At 41.7% G+C, this 13,184-nt stretch overlaps 1 protein-coding gene across 4 annotated transcripts in view; it reads right to left on the bottom strand.

Annotated features, from left to right (window-relative positions):
- CDCA7L (cell division cycle associated 7 like) overlaps positions 1-7,010 on the bottom strand; it is a 45,668-nt gene extending 38,658 nt beyond the window's left edge. For 2 of the 4 annotated variants that reach the window (XM_007981906.3, XM_007981908.3), the window contains exon 1: positions 6,850-7,010. In XM_007981906.3, the coding sequence (XP_007980097.2) occupies positions 6,850-6,873 (24 nt within the window). In that variant the 5' untranslated portion in view covers positions 6,874-7,010. The remainder of the gene's footprint in view (positions 1-6,849) is intronic. The other 2 variants (XM_007981907.3, XM_007981909.3) reach the window with 1 other exon arrangement.
- Positions 7,011-13,184: the final 6,174 nt, after the last annotated feature.

Here is a 13,184-nt window from a genome sequence, read left to right as displayed (position 1 = left end):
CAAAAGAAAAATCATTAAAAAAAAAAAAAATCTGATATATACTACAATATGGACAAACCTTAACATTATGTTAAGTGAAATGAGCCAGTCACAAAAGGACAAATACCATATGATTCCACTTATATAAGATAACCAGGATAGTCATATCCTCAGAGGCAGAAACTAAAATAGAAGTAACCAGGGGCTGGGGGAAGAGGTCACAGGGGTAATTGTTTAGTAGATAGAGAGTTTCAGTTTAGAATGATGAAGAAAGCTCATGAGAGATCAGTGATGGTGGCACAACAATGCGACTGTACTTAATAACACTGAAAGGGTAAAAGAGTACATTTTATTATGTATATCTTACCACAATAAAAAGCCCTGCAAGGTTGTCAATGTTACATTTAAAAGAGAAGGTATAAATGGGGAGACATTTCAGACATGTATTTACAGAGGGCTTAGAAGAGCTATTCGGCAGATGAGTACCTAATGAACCAGAATTTTGGCAGAGATCCTGGGAGTGAAGTGAACCAAATCACTTGGGAAGTGTGAAGTAATTTCCTCCTCCAAGGAGGTCAGCAGATAGGACATGTGAAGCCAATGTTAAGATTTCTCTGGAGTCTAAGTAAAAGATTATCAAATTGGACAAGTCTGTTCTCAGTGTTTTCCCACAAGGTGCAATTGACATTTTGGACAGAACAACTGCTTCATCCTGTGGGACTCTCCTGCCTGCCATATGGTACTTAACATCCCTGAACTCCAAACCACTTACCAGGGGCATTCCCATCACCCTCATCACTCTAACAATCAAAAAGAAACCCACCCACGTTTGTTACCACGACTACCATGACCCCAGATCACTCAGAGTGAATGAATCCAAAACTGAAATATAAGCGTCCTGGTCTGTTAGGATATGACAAGCTATAGAGCAGTAGCAAGCAACTCTAAATCTCAATCAATGGCTTAAAACCAAAAAAAAGGCTTCTGTCTTGTTCACATTACATGTCCATCACAGGCCAGCCCAAGGCTCTATTCCACACTGTCCTCACACCAGAACCTGGGCTGATAGAGCTACCGCTCTGCAGAATGCTGGCAGATGCAGCGGCAGAGGGAATGAGATACAGGAAGTGGTATGCTGGCATTTAAATAATTCACTTAGAAGTGACACACAGTACTTCTCATATTCCACTGGCCAAAGCAAGTCAAATAGTCTTGTCTGCTTCAGGGCCAGGAAAGTGCAACCCTACCACTTACCTGGAAAGAAAAGAACCAGCCCTGATGACTTCCAAACCATGCCTGCAAAGTGCTCTGAAAAGTAGAAGACGCTATATAAATGTTAATTACAAGTGTATTGGTAACAGTACTACTTTGCCCTTCCATCCATTCAATGGATGCTTATTAAGCATCTAATACGTACTGGACATCATCTCCTAAGCATCAAATATATGCCAGACACCATGCTAAGAGATCTGATGAAAACTGAGTCGTAAGTGGTAGGGTAAGAAAACAATCTTTAAAACAATTTCAGTGTGGTATGATAAATGTGATCAGGGAAGTCAGCCCAGGTACTCCAGAAGTTCCCAGGGCAAGCACCTGAGCCAGCGGTGGGGGCAATGGTCAGGAAGACTTCCAAGAGCAGTAACCTACACAGTTGCAGGATGCAGTCACCCTGGAGAACCTGCTATAGATGCACAGGTGGAAGCATGAATGTTGAAGCTCTGGATGGGGTGTCTCTGCCTTCCACCAAGTCAATGAGACCAACTTGCACAAATTCCCCATAGCCCTAATCCAGTCACTTCCATTAAATGTCCACTGACACATTTATGGGTTTTCTTGGTTTTCTAGGCAGACCAGATGTAAAGAACAGATCTCTAGGACTACTCTCCACTTTCCCCCCAACTAGAACATTCTATGAGATGCTCTAAGTTCAAGGAGACAACATTCTTTCAGTCCAGTTATCATAAGCTTGGTTCTAACCTCAGCAAAAACTGCTTTCTCTCAGCTAATACAGTGCAACAAAACGGGAAATGCCCTAGGAAAACAATGTGTCAGAGGCTCCTAACCATTGAAAATCAGGCACATTCCCTTTATGACATATTAAATACATTATAAAGAGTGATTAAAAATAGTGCAGACTCCAACACAAGCCATAAGATATACAGTATACCACCCTGAGATATTTACCAAAGTTCCTCTAATAAAGAAAAATTTTTTTCAACAGAAAAAGATATAAAATATACATCTGGAAACACTACACAGTCACTAAAAATGAAAACTGTAAAGACCTCTAAGCTACTAGGAAAAGTAATGCTGACAGTGCTAAGGAAAGCAGATTCCAACAGCAATCATACTGTAAAGGTTAGACAAAGATGACGATTGTGCTACAGGCAAACACTACATGGAAACTGCAGAAAATGGGGCATGGAGAGTAGGGGAAGCAGAGAAGTGGTTCAGTGCAGCTTACAGTAACATGTTATTGTTTAGCACAATGCAAATTTCACATAAAAGTCATTCCTATGTAAAAGCTTGGTGTATCTTATTCACATTCCCAAACTGACTTTTATAGGCAGTTTATAAAGCATAATCTGGTGCGTTCCTTAAAAAGAACCATGCTAGCTGCTGTTAACTCCAGCCCTTCCAGTTAAAGGGAGGAGGGAACAAGGCAAGTTTCCTGACTCGCCAAGGCCCCATGATTCCAGCAGCAAGGGCCAGGCAGAGGCTCTGGGGACAGAATCCTGGCTGAGTAACCTTCCTTACAAATTGCCCTGAGCAAACTAGTCAATTTAGCCTTATCTTTAAAATGCAGATAACACAAACTACTTCACAGAACTACAGTGGGGATTAAATTTGATGACTTTTAAGCACCTAGCACAGCATGACTTTTAAAAGGAAGTGATAGTTTCCATTCCTTGGGGGCAAAAATGGATGGCTCTTAAGGTCTCCCTCTACTCTGCAAACCCAAGGTCCCCCAGGTCCCCATAGCACAGAGCAGGAGCCAGCTAAGCTTTGGCAAAAGCAAAAGAGGAAGGGAGTTCAAGCGTGGCCTTCTGGTAGAGTGTGGGGAAAGAGGAGTGTTTTCTGTGTCTTTGTTCTTCCACCCTACCAATGCCTAGCACATAACAGGTGCTCAATTGAGTATGTGATCAGTGGACTAATCAGCAAGCCCTCTGTCCTCAGCTGATGATCAGGAAGGAAAACAGGCAGGAAGCACCATCTATTTATTTGAACTAAAGTTCAGGCCCCTTGCACTGTGAGACTCCAGCAGCTTATTTCTGTGCTGCATACAGGGTGCTAGCATTTACTACTACGGAAGATACATTTTTCTGAGTGTTAACTTCAGTGATATTTACCAAATATGCCTCTGAATGGTCCCATTTCCAAAAAAACTCCAAAAAACACTGCTTTTCATAAACAAAAAGAAAACAAAATGGCCCCAGTAATACTTTCTTATCTCTATCCCCACCTACTTCCAGTAGCCTGTATCTATTCTACTTTAGTGAATAAAGCTGAGTCTTTTCTAAAACGAAACTGTATACTGGAGGTAAAAATTCTAAACCATAACTTTGAGTAAAGGAAAACTCTCAAGAGTGGTTTAAATGTAATATGCCTGGCTTATTCTATTCCAATGATGTTCTAATCTTTTTTATTAATTTACTCTAATGTTCATAATTGTTTTAGGCCACAATTATCTCACTGTTTCCTGGCCTGTGTACCTGATCAGAATCGTTATGATCTCTGAGGTTTTCTCCTGATTTTTGAGAATCCTGCTCTGCTATGGATGGGGTGGCCAGCAGAATACAGACAGACCAACTAAGGAGCCTTTTAAATACAGGACTATTAAAGTGGCAAATCATTGTCCTTTCTGTGACCAGCTTCTGGGGCTCCGTGATTACATGTTAAGCAACAGGATCAGATGGGAGCATTTTGTAGCTGAGAGATCAATACCAGAAAAATTCCCCTTTACCCCTTCAACAGCATGCTCCTGCCTATTTACAAGAACATTTAGCATCATTTCCTTCTCAAATGGGCCATCCTGTACTCCGGAGCTAGAAGAGAGTACCAGGAGAACACTGACATTCAGTGCCTACCAGTTTTTCTCCTAGGAAGCTGCACTGTTGACAGCTCTTAGTAAGAGATCACACCCTTGCCTTTACGAGGTATTTCTGTCATTTTACATATAAAAGCACAAAGACTCAGTGGTCAGAACAAGACTACAGCCTGTGGAAAGCATAATCACTGTCAGAGGACATCAAATCCAACACACTGGTGGGATGACAGGAAAGCAGACTTGAAAGGAGTTCAGAGTAAATGAGTCTCCTTGTTTGCTTGTTACTCATAACATTAGGCCTAAGCTGCTTTGCTGAAACACTTAGCTCAGTGCTTTCCAAGCGATAGAAATTATACTTACTCCAATGTGAGATTAGAACCCACTGCACACTGAGCTGAATGACATTCGATGTGCAGCAATGCCACTTCGGGCGGTTCATCACATAGCTTTATTCATAAGGCTGGGAGACAGGGTGGAACCACACGAATTTAACATCATCTTGCTGTGCCTGAAATGTTCATTAAGTGCTCTTATCTGCAGTCACCTGCCCACCCCATAGAACCACTCTCCACTAATTTAGCGACTATAATCTGTGCACATTTAAATTACAATGAACAGGAACATTTCCACGGGAAAAATCATCACACATCTTGATTTGCACTGCCAATTAGGTCTTTAGAAAAGAAAAAAAAAAAACCCTGATCATCTTACATATAGTAATTTGCCTTAATTGGTGCATAATGGATCGGATATAATTTGTGGGTAACCCCTACATGATAAATAGTTTATTTAACATTTTAGAACTACCAAAAATTAGCCTCATTATGTGGCAGTAAACGTTCACTTCCAACTATACATTCTGGGACTTCTGAGTTTCCTAAGCATGAATTATGAATATCAGTGGTGGAAGTACAAAGGATTCTCCAGCCTAACAACAGGAGTGATACATTCCAGAAACATTTTCTGATTACATTCACAAGGAGCTCAGGATAAATTCCAGATACATTTCCTAATTAAACTCACAAGGAGCTCAAATCTCCATCCAGAGCGTTTGTTTTTTGTTTTGTTTTGTTTTGAGTCCTGTAGCAGCAGAAACTCCTAGAAGGTTAAGACGCTGGCCGGGAGTGGTGGCTCACGCCTGTAATCCCAGCACTTTGGGAGGCCGAGGCGGGTGGACCACCTAAGGTCAGCAGTTCAAGACCAGCTTGGACAACATTGTGAAACCCTGTCTCTACTTTAAAAAAAAAAAATACAAATACAAATACAAACAATTGGGCGTGGTGGCGGGCGCCTGTAATCTCAGCTACTCGGGAGGCTGAGGCAGGAAAACTGCTTGAACCTGGGAGGCGGAGGTTGCAGTGAGCGCCATTACACTCCACTCTGGACAAGAGAGAAACTCCGTCTCAAAAAAAAAAAAAATTGGATGCTAATTTTTTACGGTATTAAAATTAGCACAGTAATTAAATTTTTTACGGTATTAAAATTAGCACGGTAATTAAATGTTTTACGGTATTAAAATTAGCACGGTAAAAGCTAATGGCAAAAAATAAAAACTAAAAAATCGAACCCTGTCTCATTCCCTAGGCTTTACTGTTTGCTTCCCTTGCTTTTAATAGTTTCTCTCACAGGAGGCATTTTTTAAATAGTCTCAGAAACATCAACAACAGATTTTTCTCAAACGACCATTTTCAGGAAGGCTTAGAAACTACTAAAAGGCCAAAGCTACCGTTAGTGGCTCGGTCTTTGCCTCCAGACTCGGGCAGGTGACACGGCTTGGGCTCGGGCACCTGGCACTCTGCGCCTTCCAATGCTGGCGGCCCCGCCTCCCCTTCTCCCCGGCCAGGCACGCAGGTGGAGGAAAGTAAACACCAGTCGGAGGCAAAGTGGAAGCAGTGAGTCTAGCGACTCGCACAAAAACAAGTGGGAAAAAAAAAAAAAAAACAATCCTCGCACAAAGCATCTCTGTGCTCCCACAAGCAGAGGCGTGGCTGCTTGTTTCCCTTTTTAAAGGTTGTATTTTTAGTTCTTTTGATAAATGTTTTTATTGCTTACTTCTAAGTAAACACCTCCATTACGATAACGTAGAGTAAAGCTCTTTTAAGAAGTAAAAAGAGAAAACTGAAGTCACGTTCACATTCCCACCACTCACTGAAACGTTTGGGAGAACTTAATCAACTGTTTGCTAATGAGTTTTAAAGGACAGTTAGGCCCTTAAAGTGTAATTGGGGTCGTGCTGTGCATACGATTTGGGATCTTGCAGCTTGTTTAACTTGGCCCAATGACGTTACCATTTCCCCCAAATGGTTACTAATTCCTTGAGAACATTTACAAAAGTTCTAGAATAAACACTAAAGTTATTCTTTTTAAACTCCATTATCCAAGTTGGACTGGTCTGGCGATCGACTATTTAAAAAAAAAAAATACAACTTTCTTAAGCTTCCTGATCTGTGCCAATTCCCGGAGAGCGTGGGGAGTGCACAAAAAAGCCCCTCCCCCGTCTCAGAAGGGCTGCAAACGCAGGCGCTGCGCCCCGCTAGCTCCCCGCCTGCACCCCCGGCAGCCACCCGAGACTGAGCAGAGCGCCAGGCTGAGCGCAGTTGTGTGCCGGGGCGACCGGGCTCTGTGGTCCGCGTGGCACAAACGTGACCCACCGCGCACACCTGCAGGGCGCGCCCACTCCGGCACTCACTCGGCTGGGCGCGCCAGATTCCCAGCACAGCAGCCAAGGGCCACGTTTCCAGCCCAAGGCCAGCAGGACCGAGTCGCAAAGGGAAGTCAAACTGTGGGTGCTTCCGGACGGCGGCGGACGGCCGGACCCTCACCTGGTACCGAGTCGCCAACTCCATGCTTCCTGACGGGGCGTCAGTCTCCTCCCAGCACGCGGCCACCGGAGCCCGGACTCGCCACGGCCCGGCGCACCAAGAACGCCCCGCGCCCGAGCAGCCAACGCGCAGCGCCCGGAGCACAGGCGGGCCCCGGGAGGGGCGCACTCGGCGCCCGGGACAGGGGGAGCGCGTCGCGCTGCCCGCTCGGTGCCGCCTCACTGGGCCTCGTGGCTCCGACCACCGTCCCAACTTCGCGGCCACTGACCTTGTCTTCGCAGGCGGCGCGAGAGGGGGCTGCAGTTGGGGGCGGCATGAGCAGTTACCAGTGTTAGGGCGCCGGGTTCCCCCCTGCAGCGGAGGGAGGGAGTGGAGCCGTCCGGCGGGGTTTAGCGCGGGAGAAATGAGGGGGCTGTCCCGGCGCAGCCTCCAGCTGGCACGCGCGCAGGATACTTGGCAGGGTTTATTCCAGGTCATGCCCCGGGGCTCGAGCTTCTGCTGCAACCCCTGTCTCTGATCCAGGAAAATATTGAAGGGCGGTTTTGGGGCTTGTTTTGTTTTGTTGTTGTAAAGAGGCAGCGTTCTCTTTGGGAGGATTCCATCTCCCAAAACATTTGCTACAGGGTTCACTTTGCAAAACAGGCAACCCAGGTTTCTTTACCAGGGCCCAGGTGGATACTGCAAATCCCCCCTGAAACTTTAAACGGCCATTACACAGTAGGTCTCCACACCCACCAAACAGAGTTTGAAGAGGTCAGGAATGCTGATTAATTTAGCAGAATTGACCCCGGCACCTACTAAGCATCAGGCACTGGGTTAGTCCTAGGAACAGAAGGGTGAACAAAAACAGGCCCCTGCTCTGTTGGAGTTTACAGCCTGAGAGCCAGTTACCAACCTAATTGCATTATTCTAAATAAATACAACAATGATGCAAACAAGCGTAATAATAACAATGATGTAAATTTTATAAATTAGATTTATAATTAATATTAATTTGATACCACTAGCAATGACAAATGTAATGATGATGAAAATAAATGTCAATTTGGAGCGATGATGCCATGAGAAAAAAGGCAAGTGGTATTATGGTGGTGTAAAATAGGGAGACAATCTGGGAGAGGTCAGGGAATACTTCTTAGATCTCAGGTATGAAGAGTGAGGAATTAAGTTTGTGGAAATTGTGCAAGACTTGAAGTAGAGAGTGGGGAGAATGGTAAATGAAGTTGTCCTGAAATCACAGCAGGTTTGCTGGGCAGTGTCGAACGCCTATTTAGAACCGTGGTCATGGGTTTACAATAGAGCATCCTGTATGCATAGGACCTTCTGCAGCCCCTCTCAACTGCTTAGGATCTGACGTTCATCTTTATTGAGTGAGTGAATGAAATTTGCTAAACATTTACTCAAGCTTTAAGAGAAAACATGGAAAAGGTTTCCTTCCTTTGGTTAGTTCAGCAAACAACATGTGTTATGTACTCTCATGTTCCAGCCCTCAGTGTTCTTACTTCCTGGTAGTAGTAAGACCAATACAACATTGTCTAACTTAAAATGTTTTATTTTTGTTGGATAATGTTAATTATTCATTGTAGCTACTTCATTTTTATTATGCTTTAGAGTTTTCCTTCACATGCAGTATCTCCTTGAATCCTCTCAATATCCTTCCAGATTCTTATTGTCCACATTTTTAAAATAAGGAAACAGAATCTAAGAAAATACATTAAGAGATCCCTGCCACCCTGCCACCAAGTGACAGCAGCAGACTGCCAAACTGAAAACCATTCCTTATTCCTCCAGATCCAACATTCTTTCCCTTTCTTGTAGTTTTTCCCTTTGGCTGCCAGGAAGCTTAGAGTGAAAATTAATTCAATCAGAGCTCTTCTTCCTTGTTTTGTTTTGTTTTGTTGTTTTTTGTTTTTTTGTTTGTTTGTTTTTTGGGGTTTTTTTTTAGATAATTGCTTCCTCAGGAACTACTGATCTTATTTGCACTCCTTTTCGTTGTAGGTTAAATCAAATCCATTTTGGAAAAGGGAGCACAAATTTGAAGGAGGTCAGATTTTGCAAAGCACTTGAAGCAGCGTAGCCTAGCTACTTTTATATCAGGAAACCTATAAGCTGTTGAGCCTTTCTCTTCAGAAATTTGCCATAACCAGCCCTAAGTCTTCAGATGACAACCCGGAAATTTTCTTCCTGGGCTTAGCAAAGCCTGTGCACCCTTGATGGTATTTAGTAATTGGTTATATAGTGGTGTGTTTTGTTTTGGTCAGGCTTTGGGAAAATCCCTAAGGAACCAGAAGATTTTAACATCACACTGCAGTAATACTTTCTAATAATTATTATTGATAGGGTTCCCAGGATGTGAACACTGGGTTTCATCATGGCACTGCAAGAATGAGTGTCCCTTCCCAGATGCAACAGTGTACGTATTGCAACAGAGAAAAAGCAGACATAATGTTTGCAACTTCCTTTAAGAAGTCTGTCAGAAATCTATGCTTGATTGCTTTTTAAATGTTTCTATGAGAGAGTAAAATCTTGGTCCCCAGTACCTTGAACAAGGTAAGAAATTTGTGATTAGAAGCCAAAGGAGTTAATAACACCACACTAAAATATGCTGCTCTGGCATATTCACTATTTTAAGTTAAAAGCACTTAAAAGGGGAAAAAAAAACAGGTACAAGAAGATCACTCTGAACTTAATGTTGTTTCATAAAAGCAGGCGATAAAATTCCCCTGTGAAAGATGTCCTCCCTACACAAGAAGGAAAGCCACATGCTTATCAAAGACAGGAAACTGAAGCTGAGGGAAATCTGTACAAACAAACCTTGTTACACTAACCCTTATCTTCTTAGACACTTCTCCATCCAATTAACTACACTAGCCCATGCCCCTTTGCCTTACTGCATTTTCAGTTTTACTACTCTGTGCAATTCACTATATAAATGTCCAACTCGAACTTCATCCTGGGGTCTTCATTTCCCTAAGAAGGCACTCATGCCACATAAAACTTCGATTAAACAAATCTATATGCTTTTATCTTGTTCATCTATTTTATGTCAGTTTAATCCTCAGACCCAGCCAGGACTCAAAAGGATGGAGATGAAGTTTTACTCCCCTACAAAGCCATTATTTAACCTCATTAAATGATGTGAGAGAGCTGTGATTGGATGTCAACCCTGGCCCACAATTTTTGCTTTGTGAAAGGAACCCAAACATCTCTCCTCTATCTGAAGTAGTATCTCTGCCTTCCCCACAGACCTTAGTTGTGGGCAAACTCCCTAGTCCTCCCCACATAACAGAAAATCGTGCTGGTTTGGTGCTCTGGACAACTCACCAGAGAATCTACCTTCTGCAGAGAGCTGGAAGCAGCATGAGCAACTGAGAGGTAATTTCATTAGGTCTGCCTCCCCTGCTTGCTTTTGGTCATTTGCCTCTTGGTGTTGTATCCTTTTCCCATGAAGTTGAAGACTGCAGTTGCTGAACACCGGGCCACTGAACACTGAAACTTAACCCTCACTGGCTACTTTATAGATAATATTCGTAGGTCACCAAGGTAATTGTTGCTTCCTTTTTTTTTTTTTTTTTTTCCAGAAACTTAGGCCAGCTTCTGTCCAGTTCAAACTGGTTGAGACCACCAATTCTTCAAGTGCCTGAGAGATGTCAGAGGGTCAAAAACTCCAACCTCAGATTATGCTAACACTGCCATTTTTCTGTACACACGTCCTATATAATGCCATGAACTCTGGCTACGTTTGTGCAGGATGAGCCTGTTACTTCAGTTTTTCCCAGTGCCAATTACATTTCCCCATACCTCAGACCACCCCATTTCCCTAAACCATAAATATCCCTAAGCCTTATCTTCAGGGAGGCTTATTTCAGAGCTCTTCTCCCACCTCCTCACTCCATGTCCTTGTGAATAAACCTTTTTTTTTCTATTGCAAAACTCTTGTCACAGTAATTGATTTACTGTTCAGGGAAGAACACACTAGGACCTAGCTGGTAACAGTATCTGAGTACCACTTAGCATTGTATGTGGTCATGAATAAATAAAGTGACGGTTAAACAAGAAAGCATCACTGGTTGTTCTCTAGCTCTTGGTCTCTTGAAACTTCCATCTCATTGTGATTAGATAACACCTACCCTAGAAGGGGGAGACCTCCCTAAATTTGAAACATTCAAATATAAAATTTCCAAGTTGCTAAGAATCAAAGATCTAGAATTGAGCCTTTTGTAAAATCATCATCTAATACTGACTGGGTGCCTTTCTCAAACGTTTTTCTTTATTATTATTACAACCTGGTATTCCATTTTCCTGACTTGGCATGTCAAGATGATGATGTCACAATCTCACAATGTAAGTACACTCTGATGAAAATCGCCCTATGGCTTATGACAAAATAACCTGGACAATCAATAATCAGATCTGTCCATATACCAGATGCAGAAAAATACACATCATGATGAAACTTTAATGCCTGTGGTCTTTCAAAAAGTCAATAGTAATAGTGATATCAAGAATAGCAGCTAAGTTAAAGAGTACTCACCATGCTCTAAGCCCTGCGCTGAATTAACCTTTGAATCTGTTCCCTCCTTGAATCCTTCAACTGAGAGTTCTACATCTTTTCAAAACTAGTGCTGTAAAAGTAAGTAAAACAATATTTTTAAAGTATCTGGGATTTCTTAAAGATGCTATGTAAACTCCAAATACGATTAATGCAATCCGTATTACATAGGTCTTTGCAATAGATAGTGCATTATTTATCATTTAGTATGTGAACATAAAATATTATTTTGACTAGGCACTGACAATAAATGAGTGAAAATGAAAACATGTTATTCAATAATTCTTATCTTTCTATGAATTTAGGTCTTATAAAAGAAAATTTTTAATTTCCAATTAGTGGTATCAACAAAAGCATTCTAGTACATAGATTTTAAAGAACTACATTTTTCTTCATAATCATTTAGGCAGTATACTTTAAAATAATCTATAAAATGTCAATATACAGAGTTCAGAATAAATGTATAAAAATGACTTTTAAATTACTTCTTAAATAACAAAGTCATAAAATATTTCATTAGTTCAATAGATAAATGCAGGATATTTTAAAAAGCAGTTTTTAATTTCTATTTTGTCAAGGCTAAAATAACCAACCATATAGTATTTCAGAAACTAAAGTCAAAGTATTAATATTTGTTATAATATTTGGAAAACTTTATTGCTTCAGGTATGGTAAGTAATCTCTATTTGCTAGCCCCAATTCAGTATTTGACAGGCAAAAATAGAAAATCTTGGGTTATAAAATGGAAAATTTGGGATCAGAAATAGAATAATACTATATATATATATATATATATATATATATATATATATTTTTTTTTTTTTTTCTTTTGAGACGGCGTCTTGCTCTGTTACCCAGGCTGGAATACAATGGCGCGATCTTGGCTGACTGCAACCTCTGCCTCTCACATTCAAGCGATTGTCCTGGCTCAGCCTCCCGAATAGTGGGAATTACAGACACGTCCCACCACGCCTGGCTAATTTTTGTGTCTTTAGTAGAGATAGGGTTTCACCATTTTGGCCAGGCTGGTCTCGAACTCCTGACCTCAAGTGATCCACCAGCCTTGGCCTCCCTAAGTGCTGGGATTACAGGCATGAGCCACAGCGCCCGGCCAAGGAATATAGTAATACTAAATTCCTGAGAGAAAAAAAAAAAAAAACAGCTTTCCAGGCTTTGCAGAATTTCCAAAGTTGTTACAGACTTATCCTTCCTGAAATAATCAAGTATTTGTATGCTAGTGATAAGGCTGGATGGCATTTGTGATAACAGAACACGTATGGAAGTGAGGCAGTTATGGGTTTATTTAGTCCTTTTAAGCCTCCAGCTGATTCTAATGAGCAGGCATATTTGAGAATCATTGCTGTAGTATAGCTCAGTGGCTTGCAAAGTGTGCCAAGATCAGCAGCATCCATATCACTTGAGCTATGGTAAGAAATTCACATTCTTGGGCCCCCTTCTGGACCTACTGAATCAGAAACTTTTGGGGGTGAAGCCCAGCAATCTGGACTTTGGTCACCATTCTAGTGATTCTTATCCTCACTGAAATTTACAAACCTCTGTAGTTGTAATCCAAGGTGTACTGCTCACCGACCAGGCAATCTAGAGACTAATCATTGAGCTTCATTTTTCTCATCTATAAAATCGGGATACTATATACCTGCCTAACCCCCTCAACAGTATTCTTCTTTTTGTATGTGTGTGAAGGTTCTCATTTATTTATTTGACAAGTAAAAATTGTATATGTTTATATGTGTACAACATGAGATTTTTGATATATGTGTAC

Source organism: Chlorocebus sabaeus, chromosome 21 (assembly GCF_047675955.1).
Source record: "Chlorocebus sabaeus isolate Y175 chromosome 21, mChlSab1.0.hap1, whole genome shotgun sequence".
NCBI classification, from domain to species: domain Eukaryota; kingdom Metazoa; phylum Chordata; class Mammalia; order Primates; family Cercopithecidae; genus Chlorocebus; species Chlorocebus sabaeus.
This window is presented reverse-complemented; position numbering and strand designations above follow the sequence as displayed.